At 31.7% G+C, this 26,331-nt stretch overlaps 5 protein-coding genes across 5 annotated transcripts; 2 read left to right on the plus strand and 3 right to left on the minus strand.

Annotated features, from left to right (window-relative positions):
* Nucleotides 1-697: 697 nt before the first annotated feature.
* On the minus strand, nucleotides 698-2,154 carry LOC119672766 (NAD-dependent protein deacetylase Sirt6). The gene is made up of 5 exons (XM_038083898.1): nucleotides 2,012-2,154; nucleotides 1,813-1,940; nucleotides 1,336-1,755; nucleotides 1,144-1,267; nucleotides 698-1,065 (listed from the first exon to the last, which is right to left on the minus strand). The coding sequence occupies exons 1-5, from the start codon at nucleotides 2,075-2,077 to the stop codon at nucleotides 748-750; spliced, it is 1,056 nt and encodes a 351-aa protein (XP_037939826.1). The 5' UTR covers nucleotides 2,078-2,154; the 3' UTR covers nucleotides 698-747.
* Nucleotides 2,155-3,272: 1,118 nt separating this feature from the next.
* On the plus strand, nucleotides 3,273-14,758 carry LOC119670940 (DDB1- and CUL4-associated factor 6-like). Its single transcript, XM_038081397.1, has 7 exons — nucleotides 3,273-3,434; nucleotides 3,524-3,767; nucleotides 9,529-9,634; nucleotides 9,696-10,179; nucleotides 11,736-12,400; nucleotides 12,469-13,010; nucleotides 14,302-14,758. Exons 3-7 carry the CDS (start codon nucleotides 9,535-9,537, stop codon nucleotides 14,668-14,670), a joined length of 2,160 nt encoding a protein of 719 aa, XP_037937325.1. The 5' UTR covers nucleotides 3,273-3,434; nucleotides 3,524-3,767; nucleotides 9,529-9,534; the 3' UTR covers nucleotides 14,671-14,758.
* A 165-nt stretch (nucleotides 14,759-14,923) lies between these two features.
* LOC119670941 (E3 ubiquitin ligase Rnf157) lies at nucleotides 14,924-18,789 on the minus strand. Its single transcript, XM_038081398.1, has 4 exons — nucleotides 17,864-18,789; nucleotides 17,376-17,743; nucleotides 15,220-16,079; nucleotides 14,924-15,154 (listed from the first exon to the last, which is right to left on the minus strand). Exons 1-4 carry the CDS (start codon nucleotides 18,695-18,697, stop codon nucleotides 14,985-14,987), a joined length of 2,232 nt encoding a protein of 743 aa, XP_037937326.1. The 5' UTR covers nucleotides 18,698-18,789; the 3' UTR covers nucleotides 14,924-14,984.
* Nucleotides 18,790-18,918: 129 nt separating this feature from the next.
* LOC119670942 (ADP-ribosylation factor-binding protein GGA1) lies at nucleotides 18,919-22,342 on the plus strand. Its single transcript, XM_038081399.1, has 7 exons — nucleotides 18,919-19,054; nucleotides 19,125-19,285; nucleotides 19,359-19,733; nucleotides 19,793-20,030; nucleotides 20,092-20,587; nucleotides 21,345-21,813; nucleotides 21,880-22,342. The coding sequence occupies exons 1-7, from the start codon at nucleotides 19,018-19,020 to the stop codon at nucleotides 22,090-22,092; spliced, it is 1,989 nt and encodes a 662-aa protein (XP_037937327.1). The 5' UTR covers nucleotides 18,919-19,017; the 3' UTR covers nucleotides 22,093-22,342.
* Nucleotides 22,343-22,617: 275 nt separating this feature from the next.
* LOC119672774 (protein LST8 homolog) lies at nucleotides 22,618-23,686 on the minus strand. The gene has a single exon (XM_038083912.1). It carries the CDS (start codon nucleotides 23,603-23,605, stop codon nucleotides 22,661-22,663), a length of 945 nt encoding a protein of 314 aa, XP_037939840.1. The 5' UTR covers nucleotides 23,606-23,686; the 3' UTR covers nucleotides 22,618-22,660.
* Between the last annotated feature and the right edge of the window lie 2,645 nt (nucleotides 23,687-26,331).

Genomic DNA, 26,331 nt, shown 5'->3' on the forward strand with positions numbered 1-26,331 from the left:
TATTAATATGAACAGCAACAGTAAATCCTCTAAAAATTTTTTTCACTATTCTGCACTTTTTTATATGCATTTTATAGTCGAGTCAACTCTATATCGTTGCTATGTGGGGTAGCGTGACAACGATTAATTTAAAATCTGTCGACATATTCATCTGTTATGATATTTGAGGAATAAAAAACTCAATGAAATTGTTCCAATATCAGCAATTTTATATGATAATTAAAAAAAATCAAAAACTATATTATTTTATATATAATATATGTTAGTATTTTTAATTTATTAAAAAACTGAAATTTTTTTGCATTAAATAATATAAACTATTATTTAAGAAATCTATAACTAAACTTTAATTGTTATACTTATCTTAAAATACAAACTAAGTGCATTAAAAAGTAATATATATATATGTAGATATTTATATAATTTAGTAGTGTCAGGTATATAAAATTTATTTTTAGAGTAGACAATTCTATGATATAGTTTATCCTTAAAGTTGCTTTATGTTCTATAAAGATTGGAATATTTGTTTTATTGATTTAAAATCATATTTTTATTTTACATCTAGTTGTTAATGTTAAAAAAATTATGTATTATAACTTACTAATTTCATAATAGTTATAAATTTATTTTATAAATTAAATTAATAGCATCAAATAATAAAGTAAGTTTTTAAGTAAAACTATGAGAGCAAATTTATTTAAATTTTAATTAAAAGCTAGATTATACTAAGTATTTTAAAGTTAATATTTAGTCAGCGTCAGCGTTTTGGATTTCATGTTTAATTTTTTGTTTTTTCGTTGGCATATTTTTTTTCTCATCGAAAAACGTAAACTTATTTTTGCCAATTTTACGCAGATTTGCAGCTGCTTTTACTTTTGCATTGTAAGATTTTTCCAAATCTTTCACCGACTGGATAGGCACTGTCCAGTCCATAGGCGGACTATTTGCTGTCTTTGTGGGATCTTCTGTTGGATTGTAGTCTGGTATTTCAATACCTAAACGTTTACAGACTTTACTCAAGATTTTATCAACATAAGCAGAAACTGTAAAGTCAGCCTTTTTGTCCTATTTAAAAAGAAAAACAAAAATAGAATTTAAATGTTATAAAGTAGTGATTAAACCCAAATAAAATATTCTACTTACGTGTTTAGTTGGTTGTAAGTTACATATCACCAATTTTCCACCATGTTTCTTATTTTTTAATGGCAAATTTCCGCTAGGTATGATTTGCAGTGTTGTGCCTAAAGTGATGTTCACATCTGCTAAACTTTAAGGCGTGAAAATGTAATTAACATAATTAAAATACAAAAATTTTATATAAAAAATATTACTTACGTTGAATGCATATGTGCCATATCAAGATCATTTTCTGGAAGATCATGTTCCCAGTCTAAAATATTATCTATTAACAAGCCACCACGACATGCACGCTCTTTATTTGCTCCTGCGCGACAGTTACCGCCGCATGGTTTTTTACCAACTGTTGGAGCTGCACTTGTGCGCACAAATTGTCGGAGACATTTGTTACACTGTTCTACAAACATATTACCATGTAGTTCGGCTAAATATTTACGTGCCAGACCAGATTTTAAATGTAAACCATCTATATTTTGACTAACAATATATTTGACATAACCGCGCTCTACTAGTGCTCGCAATGCCATATGCGTTTTAGTAGGAGCCGCATCATTGAATGATATATTGATGTTGGGTTTTTCACCCCTTTCCTCTAACGTCCAGACACCATTTGGACCTCTGCAAAAATAAAGTTTAAGCCAATTTTTCTTTACTTAAAATTTACAAAATCTTTACCTAAAATCTGGTATACCAGCACTTGTGCTTATGCCTGCTCCAGTATGTATCACCACATATTTGGCTGTCTCCAATATATCCACTAGCCTCAAACATTTTTTTTCCAATTCTTCATCGCTATCGAAACGCTATATACACAATTTTTAATTAAAATAAAATAAATTAATTAAAATATTTATAAAAATGTGTTTAATTTTACCTCTGGTAAGCCCAGTATACCCTTATTGTGGTACGGACTCAAGCCTTCAGCATAGTTACAACTCATTGTGTTAATTGGAAATGAACGTTTTCACAATTTAAATATTATTTTATGTATTTATATTTAGCTTTTCATGTTTTCATCATTTTTCTTTACACAATTCGTAAACAAGCGAGATTGACAGTCGCGGTCGCGTACTACTTTGCAATAGATAATGCGCTTTAAATGGGAAATAAAAATGTTAAATCTACTATATACTAGTTTCACACCATTCACAGTCATAGGTTATTCATTTAACACAATATTTGGTGTTCCAGTGTCAAACTTAATAAATAATATATTGAACAGTTTAACATTTGTGGTAATAACGTCATTTAGATTTTTATTTACTGTTAATACCATTATTTCCGGTTGATGGAAGGCATTCTGACAAATTTCAGCCATTAGATTGTAAAGGTCAAATCTTGAAATTCCATTTCAGGCTATGTGCGTGTTCGAGTAAATTGAGGGAAATAGTAAATTATGTGGGTACGAAAGCGAATGTTGGTATTTACCAGAATTTCGAGTAGGGTAAATTGGATAAAAATTAGGTGTTACCATTGTGAATATTTTATGAGATATTTAATATATAAATAAATTAATTTGAAACTTTTAACCAAACATAATAAATAAGTGCAATAAATAAATAAATAAATATTTACATAAGAGCAGTGCAAAAAATCCGTAAGAAAATTTCAATTGAGGTAAATTTCAACTCGATTTTGCACACGGTTTAAAATTTGGTTTCCATTTGTGAAATTGTTTGCTTATTTACATTTTACATACATATAAAGCATATGAAAAATATTTCAATTATTGGTAATTTCCCTTGTTAAAAATTTATTTTTAAGGTTTGCAGACGACATTTTTCATGTTAAATTAATTAATATATTTATAATGAGCTCATTTATATGAAAGCTATGGTAAATCGTCCACATTAGCGGCTTTAATGAGCAAAATCAACTAAAGTAAACAGTATAAATGTGCTGTTATCCTTATTAGCGACATTAATGAGCAAAGCCGCCTAAATGAGATAGTGTCAATGTGCTATAATTCTCATTAGCGGCCATAATGAACAAAACTGATTAAATGAAACAAATGAAAACATGTTATTAACCATTCTTTGTTTGTTTACTCAAAATTTTTGATATTGTAAATATAGTATAAGTTTCAATACCATGAGATATTAAATTATTTATGAAGTTGGCTCTGTGTTTACAAAAAAATATTGGCGTATATTAATAATTTGAATCAAAATTTGTTAGCAAGAAGTTCCGTCTAAACGTACTTTCCATTTGTAGCATACTTTTTTGCGTTTCGTAAATACTTGCATGTGAAGAAAAACAATAACAAAACGTACGGAATCAAAAGCAATGTAAACAGGGTATTGCCAAAATCAGCTGATTGCTCATTGCAGTGCTTTTAATTGGTTTTTTTATGTTTTTATATATAAATTTGATGCATCGCTAACAGCCGTGTTTAATCTTACTGAGACGGGAATCAGTGACACACGAAGAGTAAGCGCGCTACGTACGTCGGTGCGGTGCTTGTGGGAAGAAGTCGTGTGGTGTTGAATTCTTTTTAAACTGCGGCATCTTGCACTTATTTATTATAAATACAAAATCGAAAAATATAGTAAAATAAGATTCAATGTAGTGAAAAAAAGTTCTTATAATAATGGTAGTGTCATAGAAACAAAAGGAATCCAAGAAAAAAAGTAAGTCAGTGCAATAAATTTGTTTTTGCTTCTAACAAATTTCATAAGTGCGAAAAAATATGAAAGTTTTTTTTTTTTATTTATTTTGGATAACGCAATTTCCTTTTGTGGCAGGCACAATAAATTTCGGGTTCCCCATTGCCATCGTTTGTTCTTTTTTCCTGTGTTGCTTTCTGTATTGATTTGTTTGTCTTTTGCTGCGAAGCCTTCAATCAAATTTCATTATTTATTATTTAAAAATTAATAAATTTTATAATAAAAATTTTTATATCCGTTTTTTGTTGTTGTCATGGTGCGAAGCTTTAAAAAATAGTTTTTTTTTTTAATTAAAATTTTGATAAGTTTGGGGCTTTTGTTATTTTTGTTTTATTTTTGCTTATCTTAATATTTATGTTTTAGTTTAAAAATAATTTACTACTAAAAAAGAAGTAAACATGAAAGCAACATTTAAAATTTAAAATAATACGAGGGAGCAATCAAAAAATTTCGGGGCCATCAAATATTTTTGGCTTTATGTATTCAGTTCTGCAGAGTATGAGATAGGTTGGACATGTGATAACAATGCCGGATATGAGAGTACCTTTTAAGATTTATGAGTACGACTTAGGAACCAGCAGAAAAAGAGGGCAAACAAAAAAGCTTAGGTTTTAGGTATAGTCACGGATGATGATGTATTCAGTTCTAGAGTATATAGTCTTTTTGCTTCACCACTAGACGAGTTTATTACAAAGTATAAACAGAGGCCATGTATGGCATACAGCTAGACTTGGCTTACCCTGTGGTATCTCCTGCAATGCGAGTCTGCCAGTTCTCGAAGAAAGGACATCAGAACACCAGATGTATCTATGTCCAAGTTTCGCCAGAACTAGGCTTAAGTTACTGGGGCTCCCCTCTTCAACTCAATCGGCGATATCTCTAGCATGAGCATTGATCAAATTCTTGCCTTCATAAATGTCCCTGGCTGGTTATAGCATCACCTTCTTATCTATTACCCACTATTACGAGGTTTTGTGAGTTTAAAACGGATTTTTTTTAGCTAACTGCGGAGTACTCGTTCTTCCCTCCACCACAACTAACTAATTAACATAAACTGAAGACAATTAAAGTAGATACAAAATTACTGCTGGCATTGGTGTAGCTATAGGTTTGTTCCTTCCTGTACTCTTTAAGTAAAAGCTCACTAAAGTCAGAAATGAGAATGTTCCCTTTCTTTTCAAATAAAAGTACAGTAATGTTAAAAACTAAATACAGTGAAATTTCTCATAATCGAAGACTCACTCGGATGTAGTGTTTTTGTCCGGTTATCGGAGAGGTCAGCTTATGGGTGGAAGCACAAAATATTATGTTTAAATTGCAACTAAGGATATTTTGAATGAAGGTGAAGTTTTAACTTCTTATAGTACGATGTGGCGCACAATAGATCTTTTAGGTCGGGGTGCACAAATAGCCTATTTTAAATAATAAAAATAGTACAATGTTATGGGCTCACTTATTTCTTCATTAAATTTTTCTGCTGAACTTATGACCATAATATCGCTTAATTCTTTAAATTGAATTTTAATATTGTCTTCAATGCAGATATTTCTGTCTATTCGGAGAAAACCGTCAAGATCAGTTGCCAAATCGAGTCCTTTAAATTTAGCATAGATTGCGATGACACTCCATCTTCGGGATCAAAATCTATAAGACTTTCATAAATTTTTGAAAAGCCTGCAATACAGAAGCAATTTTTAATTGATTGGACAGCTCTAAGGTTGACCTTGTAGTGTTAATTTTACGTAGCAAGTGTCTTAGAAGTAAGATCCTATTAAAAATTTAAATAAATTGGATTGCCCCTTGATTAAGGGCTTGGCTTGCTGTCGTTGTGTTTGACAGCAAAAACACAATATTTATATAGTTTGTATTTTAATTTATTTTTATAATTCAATTCATTAAATTTTTTATTTAAACTGATGTTAAACCAAGGCTCAAAGTTTCTTAAAAGCTCACCTTACATGTGCTTTATACTTATCCAGCGGTCGTGAGATCGAGAGCGTGAGAGCGAGAAGCTGTCAGATCTCTCCCGCATAATCGCTGTAGAAATCACATGTAAAGATCGCTTTAAAGTTCCCGGCCCAATGCACCCACTTAGAAATCAATGTCAATATGTGACTATATAAGTTAAGTTTAATTCCCTGTGATGAGATGATGTATTATCCAAAAACAAAAGAACTTTTCGATTCTGAACGCTCATTTTCTTATTGAACTGCTGCAGCCATTCATTCCTTACTTCTCGAGTCATTCATGCTTTTTTATTAGATTTCCAATCCACTGGTAGTTCCGTGATATTGCTTGAGGATATCGAGCTGCTTGAGGGCGGGCGTTTTACTTATAACTAAAAGTAGCTATATATATCTTTAACCATGTTTGCACAAAACTAAATTGTGAGATTTCTCTCCAAAATTTACTGCCGATGCATTTTTTGGATTTAAGAGCGAGGGTTTTGTCAGGCAATGCGTGATAGAAAATCGCTTTTTCTGGGCTATTTTGATCGAAGTAATTTATAAATTATAAATTATATTTAATCAATCATTGCTGACTAAAATTAATCATTTTAATTAATCGGTATTTTTATGAATTTTGTCCGTTTATGAGAGATTTTTTGATCAAAATGATTTGAAATGTAGTGTCCGCGTCATGTTATTAAAGCATCCGGTTATTGGAATGATGTTTGTATGAAAAAAATAATGAAAGAACTATGTCTACAAAATTTGTTCAGCTATTGAAGCTGTCGGGTTAAAAGAACTGTCCGTTATGAGGAATTTCACTGTTTAAGAAATCATATATTCTCTCTGAAAAAAGTATGGCGAAAAGTAAGTAAAAATCTAGAAAATTATACCATATATTGTTATTAAATTTCATTTTTTTTTTATAGTCATTATGACGAAATAAAGCATATTTTTTTATAGAAACTATTGTTTTAATAAAAAGTTATTTTTGAACAGAAATAAATTACAACAATGAAATTTTATTATTTATTAATTAAGACATATTATTATTCCTAAAAATTTTTAAATATCTTTTTAAATGTATATTTTTTATTAGCTTTAATCATATTTAGAACAATAGATTTTTATTATTTATATTTCACAGCATGTGAATTAGTTATTATCTATTTTATAATCAATACTTAAATAATATTTATTTTATATTGCATCTATTTGATTTTTATTTTTTATTAAGATCAAGATTTTTTTATTTTTACAAACAATATTGCATCTTAAGGTCATGGCTACTAAGGTCTATATATAGATAGGTAGATTATACAGGAGATCCTAAAGGATACACTGAGGCCTGTAGGCCTATTGTTATTAAGAACTATATATTAAATAATTGGAGCAGTCAATAACTACTTCAAAAGCTGGTAGTGATGCGGAAGATAAGAGCTGTAGAAATCGAATTTGAATTTTAATAGCTGTAGAGTTCGTTCAGAAATTCTATATGCTTCTACTTAGCAAAGTAATCATATATGGCTATGATTATCACTCCACATATATTTCACCACTTTTATACTGTTCTTCGTAAAGTCATTGTGTAAACAAAGTCTACTTTTTTTGTGTTATCGGGTTTCGGTTCGGTGCAGCACTCCTAACCAAGTGACTCTGCTGCTGTACGAATTCTCCATCTCGTACATCAAATTCGCTCCCTTAACTTGACCATTCCATCGTAGAGTAGAGAAGACACGGTCTACAACTACTCCTTCTTCAGCTGTTGCTTCAAACAACTTTTTCGCTGAAGCATTTATTGTTGGGCTATGAACTATCACATAAAGAAATTAACTCCAATTATTGTGCGTTCCTCTTTATTAAATAAATTCGTTCGAGAGAATAAGGCAGAAACGTGTTTCAAATATTGCAAACTATGTAAAGCCGCTGGCTAGACCTCTAATATGACAAATTCCTCTGAAACGGACTATGATAGACTGAAACGGAATGATAGACCTTGCATCCGGCTTTCCTAAAAATTATCCTGTTTAATTCAACTTATGCGCCATGATATCTAGTAAATACGCCCTGACTACTTATAAGCTGTGTTCCTCGAGCTGATCAAAATCCTCAAACCTGAAAGCTCCTAAAGTAAGGCAGCGCTGCCCATTTGCCGAATACAAACAAAGCAGATGGGAGGCACTTTTATTGTCTTCTTCACTCCTAACCAAGTGACTCTGCTGCTGTACGAATTCTCCATCTCGTACATCAAATTCGCTCCCTTAACTTGACCATTCCATCGTAGAGTAGAGAAGACACGGTCTACAACTACTCCTTCTTCAGCTGTTGCTTCAAACAACTTTTTCGCTGAAGCATTTATTGTTGGGCTATGAACTATCACATAAAGAAATTAACTCCAATTATTGTGCGTTCCTCTTTATTAAATAAATTCGTTCGAGAGAATAAGGCAGAAACGTGTTTCAAATATTGCAAACTATGTAAAGCCGCTGGCTAGACCTCTAATATGACAAATTCCTCTGAAACGGACTATGATAGACTGAAACGGAATGATAGACCTTGCATCCGGCTTTCCTAAAAATTATCCTGTTTAATTCAACTTATGCGCCATGATATCTAGTAAATACGCCCTGACTACTTATAAGCTGTGTTCCTCGAGTTGATCAAAATCCTCAAACCTGAAGTGGTAAGCCAGCACCGCGCATTTGCCGGATACAAACAAAGCAGATGGAAGGCACTTTTATTGTCTTCTCCACAATTGCGGCAGGTATGATTGAAAAGGAGCTTCAATTTTCTAGCATATATACAATCAAGCTTCAATCAATCTAGATATACAGAGAATATTTTTATGAATTATAAGATAATTATTTCATACGCTGAAGACATTAGTTCCTAAAACAAACATGAAAATTTCTGGTATAATCTATACATATCATAATAGACTATAACCCAACCTGAATAGTATAGTACAAAGCGTTAATAACTTGCTCGAAATACTATTACTTATATCAAAACTATGATCTATTGCTCTTAGTACCCATGGCTAAGCCAATCCTCATAATGGCAACCAGCCTGATTTTATATTAGGCGTATCTTCTTATTTTGTTATTCCAGTAAGTATAAATAAAAATAGTTTACTTCCTTTTATTGCACTACATTTATGTGTAAATGTATTTCAGGTGACATTTTACAGAATCAGGAATTTATATGTTATGTGAAAAAAAAAATGTGAAAGATTTCTTCTTATAGACCAAATAAATAAAAAATAAAATAATTCAATTAAATTTTTATTTATTTTTAAGCTGAAAAATATACTACTGATATATTTTTATGCTTTTCTATGAATTATAAATTATTGCCGGAGTAGGAATATAAAATTTTCTTTATAGAATGAACTATTTGTAGAAGTTATCAAGCAATAGTAGTTCTTTTCTTCTTTTCATTTAAAGAATAAATTTTGTATTTATTTTTAAGCTGAAAAATATGCTACAGAAATATTTTTATGGTTTTCTATAAATAAGAAATTATTACTAGAGTAGGAGTATAACATTTTTTTTTATAAAATGAACCATATTTATTAGTATAGTTTTTTTTTCAAAGAGAATAGCATCTTATAATGACTTATATTTGAACTATTATCAATTCGTTTATCGTGATACAGAAATAACGGTGTTGGAGCAAGACTAAGATTTGCTAGCTATAATCTTTATTGTAGATTATTCTAATTACATATTAAAACTATACATTTTAATTGAGATTCTTTTGTTCTATATTTGAAGTTCAAAATGTTCAAACATAACGAAAAGTCGGTGTTTAATATAGTTAGCCACTTAAGTTATTATAAACCGGATAAGGCTATTGAAAAATTAACAGGTAGTACAAAAGGTAATTTATAGTTGTTTTTTTTATGGGAATACTTAAATTAATGTGTATTCCTAATCCACAGATTCTTTGAATTATGTACAGCGTTTAGGTTTACTGTATAAATTGCGGGTACATGATGGTTGTGTGAACTCGGTGATTTGGAATGACACGGGTGAATATCTACTATCCGGAAGTGATGATCAATTTTTAGTAATATCGGATCCATATAAACAGCAGGTGAAACTAAAGTACAAAACATTACACTCTGCGAATATATTTTCGGCACGTTTCCTACCGCAAACAAATAACGAAGGCATCCTATCATGTTCCGGTGATGGAATAGTTTTACTTACGGAATTATTATCACCAACAATTAAATTAGCAGGATCGTCTACGACTAATACTGCAGTATACGAGGATATTAATGACATTAATTCGTGTTCGTTCACTTGTCATAAAGGTGGTACAGCTTATGATGTTCTTCCAATACGTACGGATCCTCGGTGTTTTTTTAGTTGTGGAGAAGATGGTACTGTACGTATGTTTGATTTACGTTTAATTTCAAGGTATGATACAGACAATTATTTTCATTTAATTTTTAAACTTCATTATATTTTAAGTAGAGATTTATTCAGTTTATCAAGTAATGATAATGTAGTTAAGAACCAATATATAAAGATGGAGATTTATTAATGTCTGTCTGCGGCTTAGCAGACTAGCATTCCATATATATGTTATGCTTTAATATGTTGTTGTTTTGATACAGTAGGAAGTGATGAGCGGCGCTTGTTCATCGTAACTGACGAGTGCCTTCGGGATCTAGATTCGGTTACTACTGGAACTAGTACAATATGTTAATACAATTCGGTGTTCATTGAAATAGAATATTTGAACTATAAAAAACCAAACAATGATATATATACGTTGAACTATAACTGAGATGAAAAAAGTTTTTAATCAATTTATGTCTATTGCTATTACTAATTTGATTTAATACGAATGTTGTTGTTATGATAACATGTGGTCTATATTGCAGTTAAAATAAAAATAAATACAAACACATTGGTTGTGATATGGTTGGGTAAAGCAAGTATGAAAGAAAAAGGGATTGTTTGGGAACAAGAATGAATAAGGGATGGATAGGATTTTAATTGTAGCTAACCTGAGTCAAGGTGAAAAAACCTTACCACCTCAATAGGAAGGAGATCAATTAGACTCAAATTGGTGTGTGCATAGGACATAAAAAACAGCTAGGTGACATCATGAGGGAAATGTCACCAGTTAAGGCATATATTCGAAATTTATACGAATGAAAAGGGCGAGTGGCACGTTGTAGACTAAAATATAGACCCATACACTTATTAAACTATGTCCGTCTACCCGTTCATCCGTGTATTTGTCTCAAGAAAGACAATTAATGTTTATATTAATCAAAAGAAAACTTGCGTAGATATTTTTCATGAATCCATTGTCTGAATTAGACAGAGAATAGATTAGATAGAGTTTATAAATTATAAGGTTATAGACTCATCTCATATAGTGCCCAGATAAAATAACTATTTAAAATGAACTTATTTTTATAGATATTTAAAAGGAAACTTATTTTATAATAGTAATAGTTAATAATATATGTGTAATACAACATCATACAACATGGTATCACAACGGTTCATTTCTGCTTAAATGAGTTTGGTACACAAATCTGCTATTCTAACTTAATCTAACCTAACATTATCATGTGGCCAAGAAGAAATTGAATTAAAAGAAAAAACATTTTTGACTAAAGTTCGCAATATTATATAAAGTTCTCTCTCTTCAAAAAGCTCTAAAGCTCTTCATCTCTCTCAAAAGCTATTTATAGAATGAGTATTAACAGACACAAAAACTTTTGCGTTGAAGAAACACAACAACAACAATAACAACAGATCAAAAAAGCCGTATTGTAAAGTTCTTTCTCAAAAGGTGTTTGTGGATTTGGTAGTTTTAGTCACAAGAACTTCAAAATATTTGCCCAAAAATGTTGTACTTGTTTAGGCATCTAGATAATTTAGTTATCTCCGCCACATCCATATTACATATTATTTCCAATATCTTGTAAATAATTCTAAATTATCTTTCATAGGTGTCATAAAAGTTCTTGCAAAGAGAATATCTTTGTTTTTAATCAAACTGCGGTAAATTCAATTGATTTATCACCGATTAGTGAAAACTACTTAGCAGTTGGAAGTTCGGATGGTGTTGTACGCCTTTACGATCGACGATTTCTTTCAATAATTGACTTTAAAGAAAATACACCCATTACAAGTGACTATCATACACGATTCGTTAAGGCTTATCCAATACCCTTTAAGACAACACGTCAATTTCGCATAACCTCCGTTAAATTTAGTCAAGACGAAAGTGAATTACTTGCCAGTTACTCTTCCGAATATTTGTATTTATTTGATTTGAAAAACAGTGGTGGAAATATACATGAAATCTATACCAAAGGACAGAAAAATTTCGATGAACCCCAATCGAAAAATTCTCAACATGTACAACGAAGACTGCGTTTACGTGGAGATTGGTCTGATACTGGACCGCGTTCAGCACCTGAAAATGAAAATACTGCACGTATAGAGTATGGTCAATCTAGGCCGTTAGTACAAGGTTCTATTATGACACGTATGACTGAAGTGATATCTCGTTTAATGAATGATCGTTTACGCTCTGGCATAGTTGCCATTGGTGGCTTTCCACCAGATCCAACATATGAACAATTTCCAATACTTCCCGGAATGACCGAAGGTAAATTAACATTTATGCGTAAATAATTTTTTTAACTTAGATATTTTTTGTATTATATATACTTGTAGGTCCTTCCACTTCTGCTGCTTGGCGCATGGATTCTGCTAATGTAAGATTTGGTGTACGAAGTGGATCGCGTAACAGTAATTTATCAACACAAAGTACGCATGACAGCGAAAATGATCAAACCAGTACCACGAATACTGAACAACTAAATACTGAAACTGAAACAAAGAATGTCGATACTAATTTAGTATCAAATATAGAGTTAAATTCAAGTCAAGATTCAAGTCCTCATAGTGAAAATATACACTACGATTATTTACTTATGACATTTAAGGGTCATCGTAATGCTCGCACAATGATTAAACAAGCAAACTTTTGGGGTGATAATTATATAATGTCCGGATCTGATTGTGGCCACATATTTATATGGGATCGATTTACTGGTAAATTAGTTAAATTATTGCAGGCCGATAACCATGTAGTGAATTGTTTACAACCTCATCCTCATATGCCATATTTGGCAAGTTCTGGCATTGATTATGACATTAAACTTTGGGCACCAGTATTGGAGAACAGCGATTTTGATGAAAAAGAAGCTGAAGAAGTAAGTATAAATGATTATTATCACATAGATTATATAAAAAAACAACGCTTTGAGAAACCCTTTTTTTAATGACATTGTAGTTGTAATCCTGTATGTATTTACTGAGTGTTCTGAGTCGCTTGAATAGTGCCCCTTTCTTATGAATCTTAAGACTTCGTTAAATGTAGTCAGCAATATATTCTTGTCTATAATGAATGGTTCTAGTACGTGGACATAATCACTGCAGCTGTGCGATCAACTATCAAACTATTGGTGATTGTTCGTATGGTGGATTATTTGGTTACATTAGTGTGCAAAGTTGATCAAAGTGAAAGAGATTAAAAATATGTATATATATGCTAATAATTCCCTATATCATAACAGTGTATGTTTATAATTTTGTCAGTATCGGGTTATGTTTTTAGTAACAACCTTAGCGTGAAGAACAGAAAGCTGATCTACAGCCAGATAATTAGACCAGCATTACTTTATGGGTGTTTCGCGTATAGCAAAGCTGCCGACTCTACTATCCAAAAGTTACAAGTTGCTCAAAGTCAGGCTTTCCGAAGGCCCTTCAAAGTACCATGGTACATCCGCACGAATGACATGCTAAGAGTCCTCAGAATAGATCCGGTCAAAAAATACATAAGGGACAGAGCTCTGAAGCTATATTCGAAAACCGACAGGCTGCCATACTTAGCACTATCTAATCTCAAAGTAATCACTAACCGCACGAGGCGGTACGCAGATCATAGATCAATTATTGAATAATTAAGAAGATTGTCAGGAATATTCAAATTAGTCAATGAGATGGACGGGACTCTGCAGAATACCCCCAGCTATCATAGAGTAAAAGTGCCCAGATGCACTAACTCGGAAAAGGCTTAGGTTAGGTTAGGTTGTACCGGCGAACCCAGGGGGATCCACTTAGGCCTATAGGCCCATTGTGATACCGTATTATTAGAACCCATGCTCTAAAACCATCTTGAACCTTTAATAAAGCTTATAATGCTACACAGAGGGAGATCTCGAAGTTCGTCAAGATCCTCAAAAAAGAAAGCCCCCAAAAATTTAAGGCGACGCCGTGCATGTGCCGGACAGCGGAAAAGGCTTAACATAATATGAATATATCATAATAGCCTACTAATATCAATATATATTTGAAAAATTACTAAAAGTTTTGGTCATCTGTAGGTTTCCACTTATGCGTTTCGCGATAACATTAATTAAAGATTTATTTTTATATTGATTTTTAATTCAATGTTAAATGTTGAAAGTATTTTTGAAACATAATATTTTATTTTGTTTATAGTTAATGAAACTAAATGCTGTTATGCTGGAACAAACGAGAGATACTATAACAGTTCCTGCCTCCTTTTTAATACGTATGTTGGGATATATACATAACTTACGCTCTCGTACTGCAACACGTCATCTCACTACAAGCAGGGGCATACAAACTATGAGCGAAAGTGATAATGAAGTTGATACTTCCTCACAAACTGATGACCAACAACAGTCAAATGTGAATGACCAACAGCCAAATGCTAATGATCAAGAGTCAAATGGCAGTGATCAACAGTTAAATGGAAATGATCAACAGTTAAATGGCAATGATCAACAGGCAAATAACAGTGATCAACAATCAAATGGAAATGACGTAGAGTTAGCAAATGAATGAACGAATTGAAACTAACAAGAATAAATTATATGTATTTTTTTCAATTAAATTTAGAAATACTAATCATAAATAAACACAACCCACACAAATGTTATATTAATGGATTAACATTATTTGTTTATTTTAAGTAAAGTAAATAATAGCTAAATTACTTATATTATAACATATTTGCATATATACTTAATGTTACCCCAACCAGTTGGTTACAAGCTAATCATGTATACTTTAATTGAAATGAAGTTAAAACAAACAGTTTTTTTTGTTGATTAAGTTAATATTGAAGTATTAAATTAAAACTCTATTGGATTATAAAACTAAACATTTACAGCATTTTGTAGTGCTGTCTTATCGTCTACTATAATATTAGCTGCTGCTGTTGTGGTGTTCGAACTAAGCAGTTGCTTGGTAGATGAGCTGGATGAGTAGCTATCACTTGAGCTACGTGTCGAAGCTGAATTACCACTGATTGGACTGTCAAGCATATCTAAAAGATGATTTCATATCAGATTTGATTTATAGAAATATTAATAAATTTATATAGAAAGTTACCTGGTAATGAGCTAACATTCGTTTTCAATTCACTGACAACACTGCCTGGACCAACGATATTACCAACAGATGTGGACTTTTTATGCAAACTCCTTTTTACTAAACTGTTATTAGATTTGAAACTGCCGGGATTACCTTTTAAACAACCCAATTTATCACTACTTTTTACACTTCTCTCAGGACAGAGTGGACTTAATATCGAATTTTGCGTATCTTCCGGTGTATAATAATCGGAATCTTCTGCATTTATAGCAACAGCTTCAATACTCTCACCAGCACTACTATTAGTTGTATTTGCTGCACTTAATTCAGAACGTAAGTTTTTTTTAAGTGCAATTGGATTTTTCAATTCAGTGGTATCGACTGTATTATCCTCTTCTGGGCTATCTTCAATAGCTAGTTTCTTTACCAATTGTGTTGTTAATGGCTTACATTTACTATTTGGTGATAATAATGGAGACAGTTTTTCATTTTCGCTGTCATCGTCTTCGACTGTTTCAGCGTGATTTGTGGTATTATTGTTACCATTGGTATTGCGTTTGGACTTAGGCAATTTTAAGCTATGACGCTCATTGACAAATTGCACCTTGTCCTGTACTATGCGAGTGCTTAATTTATCATTTTTCTCCATAGTTGGTGAGCTTTTCTGTGTTGTTACTGTTGTGGAATTTTCATTTGGCACATCTGTTTTACTGGCATTAGTTAAGGTGCCCACTTCCGTAGTACTCGTGGATGTTGAGACGTTTTTCTTTGATTTCGAACGGCGTTGACTGCTGGTTTTGTGTGGTGGAGAAGTGCTTTTGTGGTTATCGCCCAAAATGCTACTTTGCATTCCATCAGTTATATCAGCTTGACTTAATCTTTAAGTTGAAAAAAAAAGATAATGTTTAAAACTTTGCTTAGAAGAGGTAGAAAATTATGCTTCAAATAAATTAAACTTAAAATTTATTAGAAAGGTTCGAACAGTAATTAAAAAAAAAAGCAAAAATTTCAATAAATTAATTAAAATTATTGTAGTTGTTTCTTGGTTGCTATTTGAAACCTTTCAACCTATAAATAGTTTCTTTTTGTCATAAAAGGCGTCACATTTGACAAAAAAAAATAACATTTAAATGTTATTAGTACGTAACATTTTTTTTAGCTGATTATCATTTTAGAAATTTTGGCATGTAGTACTTGTAACCATTGAAAAGAATACTTGGTCTGTTTTTTAAGCTGCTATTGGGAGTAACACTTGGTTCTTCTGAATAGTTTAAAGGTAGCCCCGCTTTGTTAGAGTCTTTTAAAAGGAGCGAATACTTGGCCGTCTGAAAAGACGAGTAGCTTAGGGATATAGACCTGGTGACTGTTAGAACTGAGATAAACAATATAGTAGGTAAGTAGGTGAAGATAGATGAGGATGGAATTCTTTTGAATTAGTTAAAAAAAACTGTTTTGACTTTACATTCCTTATAATTTTGGGTGGAAAGTTGGGTATATTACAACCAGATGGATGCATTGATAGTATCTCGCCAATATGAATATTGAAAATAATGCTATGTGAATTAATAAATAAAGCGCACAAAAACTTAAGCCTGATTTTGCATAAATCTGGACATAGATAAACCAGTTGTTCTGGTGTCTTCTCCTCAAGCAACGGTAGATATGTTCGACAGGGCAGGCTCAGCTTGCCTACATGTCGTCATATAGATCAGCGTGATTAGCGAACCATTAGGATCGATATTATCTTAGATATTTTCGATCTACTTCTATGAATTAAGTCAGACGAACTATTGATCTGGTTGCTAAAGAAATGTTAATAATCTGGTTGTTTATCACAAAAAATGGTTATATTGAAATTGAAATAGCAGACAAATAAAAAATAGCTTATTTGCGCGTTTGTTTCCTGCTATATTAGTGTTTTGAGGAATCCAAATTAGAACAATCATGGAGCTTCAGAATAGTACGCAGAAAAGAATGTACTAGACTGTCTGAACTATGATAGATTTAGATAGAGATGGAACAGAGATAAAAAACCAAGGACAACAAATGGCTAATTGTTACATCGTAATATTCTATTTAAATTAAACTATTTCTAGCGCTAAATTATATAAATAAATTTTTCTACTTTACTATTTACACATATATTAAGATGGCATTAATAAATTGCGAATTACCTCGCTCTACCACCTACGTATTGTGGTGGTCCATTTAATGCCTCAATTAAAGACACAGGAATGTAGCCGGGTGGAACATGTTGATCGCATGGTGCTGGTTCGCCAGCTGCCGATGTTGGAGTGTTCTGATGCAATACAATATGTGAGCTAATACCTTTCTGCACAGCACGTATTTGTAATAATGCTCGGAAAGGTGCTCTACAGATGGGACAATTATTAGCCTGATAACGTAATGAATCAGCACATGAGTTGCACAAACACAAATGACGGCATGGTAATATAAGTGTATCACGGGTTTCACTCATACAAATCACACATTCGCTGCCATGATCATCAATTTCCTCATCAATTGAACTCTTATTGACAGCCTGAAAATGAATAAATGTTTTTAGTTAGTCATAAAGCTATTAATAAGTATGTATATATTATAATAGCATTTTATAAAAAAAAAATAATGTAATCACATCTTTTTTAAAACAAAGCTTTACCTTATTTTCAATGCCATAGATTTCTTGCAGTAAATAACAAAGTCCATCGACGAAAATTTTTTGTTTAAGTGCACGTAATACATAACTGCTACTTTCTGGATGATGGTCTATCACACAAATAGTCGTATGCGACTGACGGCAGTCTTCATTGCCTTCCTCAACTACACAATGTATTGCAACTGGATATTGTTCTTTCGTGGGATTATAAATTAAATCATCTTCGGGTATAAGTTGTGGTTTGAATATATGTCCAGGTTGTGAAAAGAATTGATTTATGCCCTTCTCATAATGGTACGTTTCAGACGTTAGTCCTTCACGTGGCGTAAGTGTTACACCACTGGGACTCTCTTCTTCGGTACAAAAATAATAAATGGTTATTGCACATTTAGCATCAGAATCAAAAGTAAACTCAATATTATAACCACAATTATTCACTGTGTCCGCATCACCTCCACCAGTACAAAGTACATTACCATCTATTTGCTCTTCACCAGTACTGATTACTGTAAAAGATTCGATTTTTTTCTCTTGCGGCGCACGTACAAAACGTACGGACTCCTTGCGTATATTGATGAGACTTTTCAATGTTTTTGTTGGCTCGTTAGCTTGTGGTGGTGGGTAAGGAAAAGCTGTTGGACGATTACCTAGAAAATTGAGGTCAGCATTTTCACCAAATAAATATGATTCAGGTTGTGGTGTATCAAAACGTTCTCCACCCATTATAAAGTGACTACCAAAAAAGTTTCCAGCTCTTGGTGGATATTTGTAGGCTTGATTGGTCATTTGATCCGCCTCCTCCACAGCAGCATTGTTTCTGCTTGAAAACGCACCCATAATAAAACCACAAACTGTTCAGCTTATATTGTGTAATTGTTAAATATTCATCATTCGATAGTATTAAAAACACAAAATTACACAAAGAAATTTTTCACTTTTTACAAGAGAAAAATTTTCAGTTTTTGTCTACATCGCAGTGCCAGATTGTCAATATTTTGACAGCTGTGTCGAAATTTTCACATACATATATATTTGCAATTCTATTGTGAATGCACAGTAAAGAAACGTCAAGTTAGCAATAATAAAGTGCAATATTTCTGAAGGAAGATATTTTATAAGTTTGTGATTCACACACATTACTTGGATTAAGTAGCAAAATGACAACGGATGAAAATCTTTTAGATATTATGCTGGGTAATTGTTTCAAATATAATAACATTTCAATGCTTGCATATTTAAAATATTGTTGTTGCATATAAAACAGTACGTGCTACCAATCCAGAGCAGGAACCCGTAGATGAGCTGAGTGTGCAAATGTTCTGTATGGTACTACGTAGCAACTCCCAACTTATACAGAAAGCGCATGAGTTATTGATGTCTAAAGTACGTTCCAGTAATGTTATGGAAGCGACAAGAGCGATTGAGGTAAGCCATCGATATAAAGATATAATTGCTTATCAGCATATTTAACAAAAATTCTGTGCGTATACTTATGTAGTTATTGGAAGAATGTATGGCTAAGTGTGGAGATGAATTTCAACATGAAACGAGTAAAAATGTGTTTTTGAATAATTTAATACGTTTGGTCTCACCAAAATATGAAGGAGCCGAAACGCCGACAGAAATAAAGCAACGAATTATGAAATGTTTAATGCTCTGGACAACAGAATATCCAAGTCGACAAAAAATTGGTGCTGTTTATGAAATGCTATCCAAAGAATATGTCGCGGAACCAGAAAAAACAACTACAATTCTTAATAGAAAAGATAATCTCTTAGGGATAGATGAAGAGAAATTAGTAAATTTAATTAGAAGTAAAGATCCGAAAAACTACGAACGTGCCAACTTGTTGATACAGTGTAGAGTGAGTCAGGTGGGTTAGGCGTTAATATATTACTTTCAGTTCCTTTAAAACATTTTTAATGTAAACAGGAAACGCGCCGAAAAAACTTAATTATGCAACAAAAAAATCAAATACAGGAAGTTGATAATTTAGTTGAGTTACTCAGTCAATTATTAGATAACTATGAAAACGAGAAAAGTAAAAATAATCATCAAGATGCAGATACATTAATTTTGTTAAAAGAACTCTATTTGGATTGTAAAAAACATAAACCGATAATGCGTCAGCTACCGGAAATAATTGAAAAAACTGAAGAGGATCTTATAGGTAAATATATTTCAAATATTAACAAATTATATTTGAATAATTTTTTTTTGTGCAAATCCAGCTGAGGCACTGCAAACTAATGACTTACTCATTGCTGTAATGAAAAGATATAAAAATATTGTTAAATATCAACCAACAGAGACAGTTGAGAGCAATTCGAACGGAGTTGCCGCATCCTCTTTAACTAATTCTAGCCATACCGATTTACTTGCGGACTTATTAGGAGATAAATCAAATGATATCGAAATATTAACAGCAAAGAAGGTTGAAACAGTATCAGCCGAACAAATGAAAGTAACGACGTCTGCTGTTTTCGATGATTGGGCTAAATTGTTTGACGATAAAAAACCAACAGAGAGTGCAAAAAATTACGAAGATTTATTTAGCAGTTTGGAATTGTTAGAACCAGTAAAAGTAGAAGAGAATATAGCAGATAAAAAAATGGAACAGAAGCTGAGTAAACCAGCTTTACGTGAACTACGCGAAATTGATAAGATAAGCGAAGATCTCTTCAAAGAAAATTTAAGCACAGATAAACGAATTGGCAGTTTTAAGAAGTAAGTATTTAATTCGTCGTAAGCCCCATTCAAATAACGCAGTTGCTTTATTTTGAAGCAGACTAATTTCAGCTAGACCGGACCTACACTCTAAATAATCATTATTTTTCTCCCATTTCACGCAGTTTTCTTTTTTTTCTGCTTACCACCCACCAACACCCCATCCTATTCCATGCATTCGTCTTATAATACAATCGTTTCTTGCTCTTTAAAGAGTATTTAAGCACAAATAATCGAATTCACAGTTTTAAGAAGTATTTTATGCTATTAAATTAAAGGGCTCATGGGTAAGCTACATGCTGTTGTTGTAGTAGTGAGAATCTAAAAACCAGATAACTTCAAGAAATTACACGACAAATACATGGATAAGGATGTGAATGAGTAATGGTTAAGTAAGATTGTGGGAGGGAATGGATTGGTGATTGGGATTGGGACTTATATTAAAATCAAACCGGATCAAGATGGAAAAAATTGACCATTTCAACTAAGGTTTGCTGAAGTCGACTAAACTTAGGTTTGTGTGTGTAGCGGGTAGAGCTGCAGTTTGAGCACACAATAGAAATCGACATATTTAGTAGGTTATATCTGTTAAACTATACTCTAAATATGTAACAACCACACCATAACTAAACCTTATCTCCAATTGCATGCAATTCTCTCTTTGAGACCATCTTAATTTATGCATTCATCTTATAATACATTCAGATTATAACAATAGTTAAAATTTTGAATTATTTAAATATTTTATTAATTTCAGAGAACCGGAGAAAATTACACTAAATGATTTAGTGAAGGAAAAAACTATTATACCTAATGCTGCCAACAATTCTCCAAATGATAATCGAGAAATAAAAGAGAATATTTCAGTGATTTCACCAAGTAAAGAAAGTGTCAATCAATTGGATGTTGAAGAAATAATAAATACTGAATCCGAAAAACAGGAGAATAACACTGAAAATATAAATAAAGAAGAAAACGAAGAAGTTTCCAAGCATATAGAAAATGTGAACAAATTAATTTATTTGTCTGAAATAAATATTGAGCTCGATGATGTATTACTTTCCTTTAAGGATCATATATTAACAGTAACTGATGATAATATCATTATAACATTACTTTTCACTAAGAATCGTCCAAGTAAAAATGTCGGTGTAATTGTTGTTTCAGTAACAAATCTAGGAAAAATGGATGTAAAAGACTTTCAATTTGAAGCTAGTGTAAAAAAGGTAATATTTCACGTAAATATTTATATCCAGCCTATATGTTTATATATTAATGTATTATTTTTATAGCCCTGCAAAGTACGTTTGCTAGAACCAACACGCTGTGATATGCCGCCATGCTCACATACTTCTGCTCCAACATCCATTAAACAAGTAATGCTATTATTAAATCCAACTGGCAGTCCAGTGGATGTGACTTGCATTTTTGGTTACAAGCTAAATGAAGATCCTGATCCTGTAAAAGAGTCGATTGTTGCAAAAGACATAGTGTTGTTCGAGTAACATTTCACGAAGTGCAATTTTTTTTATTTACTGAATTTCTAAGAGGAAATTTATTATAATTCAACAGAGAAATGCTTTTGTTATTAATTGAACTGCCGCAGTTCTGTTATAATTCCAGTCAAAGATTTTCAAGTATTACATTTACTTCATATTTAGAAATAAAATTAGGATTTAGGGTCATAGTGTGTAATACAATACTGAACCCTCAAAAGCTCTGTTACTACATTATTGCATGTTTTTTTTTTTTTTTGTATAAATAAAAACAATTTAATAAACAATTAAATGTTAATTTGGTTCTTATATTTATTTCGTGCAATCATATAAAATTATAATAAATTTTTATCAACTTATGGAACTATATTTTGTTTAGTCATAAAGAAATGTATTATATATTATTTTATTTATTTTTAAAAAATTAAATGTATGGTATAATTTAGATTATATTTTAAAAGTAGTTTCATTTTTGTAGTATTTATTTACTTATTCAATTGCAATCTCAACTCCAAACTCCGACAAAGCTATTACGGCTTTAGTTTGACCAGGTTACTTTAGCTTATTTCTACACTACCTATTCCGATACGATTTCATCTCGAAACGACAAAGCTGTTATGGCTTTAGTGTGACCAGTGTATTTTCGTTCGAGATTTTTCTTTTGTAGTCGCCACAAGCGTGCAATACCATCTGAAGAGGCAGTGAATAGATATTTGGAATCAGCACTGAAAGCGGCATCCCAGACCCAATAGTTTTCGATAACTAACTCTTGCCATAACGAAAAATCATCAGTTTTCCATATATGTGCGGTGCCATCGCCAGATGTGGTTACAAGCAAACGTGAATCCGGACTAAATTTGCAACGTAACACATAACGTTTATGTGCTGGAATTTTTAATTTTGGTTGTATAGTGCTTAATTGCTGATTTGGTGATGATACCAAGCTCCATATATAACAATTTCCTTTATTATTTACTGCTGCCATCCAATTACCATCTGGTGATATTGCGACATCTTGCACAGCGGCGTCAACTTCTGGTATCAACTGTTTATGTGCTTCAGATTTCACATCCCATAGATATACGCCACCATTTTGTGAGCCCATCGCTATTTCAACTTGATTTGGATGTAAACAAGCAGCATTCACTGGTGCCTGACAATCAAACATACGTGTGCAATGTGGTGCCGCCGAAAGCATATCCCAAATGCGTACTCTGTAGTCTTCACTGGCTGTAAAAATCCATTTACCATTTTCTTGAAAACCCAAACGTGTTACATTTTTTTGTACACCTTCAAAATTAATAACTGGTACTGTGCAATTTGATTCCAAGTCATAAAGACGTATACACTGATAACCTGTCGCTGCTAGTTTTGTTTTGTCCGGCGAACGATCCAATGCATTTACTTGTGAAGTTTCCACAAATCGCATGGTACGCACACAATTTCCAGTATGCGCTTGCCATAATTTAATTGTGTGATCATAGCCACCAGTGGCTAAAATTAACTGATCAGTTGTTTCCATTTATGAAAATTAAAAGTTTGTTAAACTTATTTAATATGTAAACAATTCAACTACAATAAAAAGACTCGTTTTACACCAATTTAGCGAAAACAGCTGGTAAAATTGATAATACAACATCTCTGTTTTTGTAGAGAATTATATTCAAAATAGTCTTTAAATTTATGATAGCACTGTGAGAATTAACTTTTTAAAGTTGGAGGGTATTAACTATATATTTATACTAAAGTTTGTATCACCAAAAAAAAAAAATATTATTTACTTATAACAAAATCTCCCTTTAGTTTTTTTTCTATACATACATAGCTGTTTTCTATATTTGTATATATTTGCCAATTCACTATAAATACAAATGTATAATATGTATTCTACACATAAACCAATTAGGTATTTTTGATTATCGCTTGTTGTATTTCTTTGAATGTACTTTTTTATGCTGGTAGGCATTCGCTGTAATAAAATATATGTTATTTATTTATAACAAACCCTGTGAGTTTATTTTTTAATTCTGTTTTTAGTGTTTTCTTTCCATAAACACATAGCTATATTCTATACACCAACCAATTCATTTCACACACAAAGGGATTTATTCTATACACAAACCAATTAGTTGTTTTAGATTATCGCAAGGAATATGTGCACTTCTATTTGTTGCTAGCCCTTTACAAACTATAGTTGTATTTATACTATGCTGAAGAATTTTGGGTGACATGAGTATTTAATAAAATAGATAAATTTCAATTTTTCTTGTCGGAAAGAAAACATAAACCAAAACAGGCATATTTCGTTCTTTGGACAAGTAAAAAAAATTGTTTCATTTATATTTGATATCGCAAAGGAAATATATCATATATCATTAAGTGGTAAAAGTGTTAACCCTTTGGGTAATATATATTCTTTATGAGTTAACATAGCATCTGTACTGAAATCAATTGAATTAAACACATTCTTTTAAAATTTGTCTGATAATTTCATGTGTTACATTCTTTATACATATTTATTTATATTTCTTTGGAAAATCTTATTAATAATCTTTTATCGTGAAACAAATAACAAAACTCAAATATTACTCAGTCGTTTTTAACTATTTGATGGGTTAATAGGCTTTCAATTGTCCTAATTGACAAATAATCTGTGGAGTCTTTTTCACCCCTGCGTTGAGTTCTATGATGTCATTTATTGAAAAAATAGCAATGAAATCATTAAAATGCAAAAAAATAGTGATCAATAACGATGCTTATCAGTTCAAAGTATTCAAAGGCAATTATTGCTACCCACACAAGCAATTGAACGTGTCTTTCGGTGAAAAATTTCTATAATACAGACTCCCAGCAGAAAAAAATTGGAATTCAATATCTCATATATAAAGAATATATAAGACAAAAGTTTAAAATGATTAATATAAATGTTGTAACCAAGAAGAAGAATTATCGGTCATACGAGTAACGAGAGAATTAAAAGCAGTATACAGTTTAATATTATATATATTATTTTTAAACTATTTGCATTATTTTAAGTTATTAAGCAATGCTTTTGATTATATAAAGTTTTGGAACTAATCAGCTAAAGCTGTTACTTCATGGTCCAATTGATTTTATTGGTTTAAAATTATGTTTTTGAAAAAATAATTTTTAAATATGTAGTTTTAACTTATGGAATCCAGTTTTTATTATGATTGGGATTATGTGTCTTTGATACCAGAAAATCTTTCTCTATTTTAAGTAGAACTCAAACAAAATGAGCCAATAGGTCTAAGTGGTTCCACTAGGGATCGCCGGTATAACCTAAACAGAACTCAAGTTATTAAACAGGATTTTAAGAACGTTTCAATGGCCATTGAAAGATGCGTGGTTAATTGTGGTTAATTTTTATTTTACTTGGTCTACTTTCTGTCGATAAGCAAATCTTCTATTCGAACTATTCGAAACTTTGAAAGATTTTGTTTATGTGAGAAGTAACGTAAAATGTTATCAGTCGACTGTTTCAACAAAGAATCAATTTAACCTATAGCTGTTACTTACGGCTAAGAAGGCAATTGAGAAATAAGACCCTCTCTTCACTGGAAAAAATTAAAGCCCTCTCTTTACAGGTAAAAATTACGTTGTAAAAATGTTATCATGTCCGTCTTGCTGTAGACTGTTGGAGTTTGTTGATGTGAGGACTGACGTGAAATGTTATCGACCTAATCTTTCAGCGAAGAATCACTTTAGTCTGTAGATGCTACGTATGGCTAAGAAGGCTTAAAGCAGAAATAAGAAGAAGTAAAGCAGTTTATTTACAAGCAAAAATTACGTTGTAGAAGTTTTTTTACACGTCTGTCATGTTTTAGGATGCGGAAGACCATACCCAATGAGAAGACATTAGGAGGCTTTAAGAAGAACATTCTTAGAAAGACCTATGATACACTTAAATAATAAGTTTGGAATTAGTTGGAATGTTATAGTGTATAAGTTATACAGCCATTATGATTTAACCTACTTAATTATTTTAAAATAAATCATTTTACTGGATTCGTTAAGTAATCAAATCATTGAACATTTTTCGGCTAAAAAGTATTCGTTTGTGAAAAATACGGTAGACGACATTCATATATACGAAGAAAATACCAGATGACAAATGATTTAAAGCCACTCTGTATTAATAACTGGTGATGCCAAGCTGTTGATCAGACTGGGTGGCGAATACTTATTATAAAGAAATTCTATAAGATTTATGATTTTATAAGATTT

The sequence above is a fragment of the Teleopsis dalmanni genome, chromosome 1, assembly GCF_002237135.1.
Source record: "Teleopsis dalmanni isolate 2A chromosome 1, ASM223713v2, whole genome shotgun sequence".
NCBI lineage: Eukaryota > Metazoa > Arthropoda > Insecta > Diptera > Diopsidae > Teleopsis > Teleopsis dalmanni.

Bases quoted from the DNA above. Each gene is read 5' to 3' on its own strand.
- LOC119672766 (XM_038083898.1), bottom strand. From the start codon at position 2,077: ATGAGTTGTAACTATGCTGAAGGCTTGAGTCCGTACCACAATAAGGGT. The intron at 1,941-2,011 runs GTAAAATTAAAC...TTGTGTATATAG, and splicing joins GTATACTGGGCTTACCAGAG to CGTTTCGATAGCGATGAAGA. The intron at 1,268-1,335 runs GTAAGTAATATT...CACGCCTTAAAG, and splicing joins ATGGCACATATGCATTCAAC to TTTAGCAGATGTGAACATCA.
- LOC119670940 (XM_038081397.1), top strand. From the start codon at position 9,535: ATGTTCAAACATAACGAAAAGTCGGTGTTTAATATAGTTAGCCACTTA. The intron at 9,635-9,695 runs GTAATTTATAGT...CCTAATCCACAG, and splicing joins ATTAACAGGTAGTACAAAAG to ATTCTTTGAATTATGTACAG. The intron at 12,401-12,468 runs GTAAATTAACAT...ATATACTTGTAG, and splicing joins ACTTCCCGGAATGACCGAAG to GTCCTTCCACTTCTGCTGCT.
- LOC119670941 (XM_038081398.1), bottom strand. From the start codon at position 18,697: ATGGGTGCGTTTTCAAGCAGAAACAATGCTGCTGTGGAGGAGGCGGAT. The intron at 17,744-17,863 runs GTAAAGCTTTGT...ATTCATTTTCAG, and splicing joins TCTATGGCATTGAAAATAAG to GCTGTCAATAAGAGTTCAAT. The intron at 15,155-15,219 runs GTAACTTTCTAT...ATCATCTTTTAG, and splicing joins GAATGTTAGCTCATTACCAG to ATATGCTTGACAGTCCAATC.
- LOC119670942 (XM_038081399.1), top strand. From the start codon at position 19,018: ATGACAACGGATGAAAATCTTTTAGATATTATGCTGG. The intron at 19,734-19,792 runs GTGGGTTAGGCG...TAATGTAAACAG, and splicing joins TACAGTGTAGAGTGAGTCAG to GAAACGCGCCGAAAAAACTT. The intron at 20,031-20,091 runs GTAAATATATTT...GTGCAAATCCAG, and splicing joins AACTGAAGAGGATCTTATAG to CTGAGGCACTGCAAACTAAT.
- LOC119672774 (XM_038083912.1), bottom strand. From the start codon at position 23,605: ATGGAAACAACTGATCAGTTAATTTTAGCCACTGGTGGCTATGATCAC.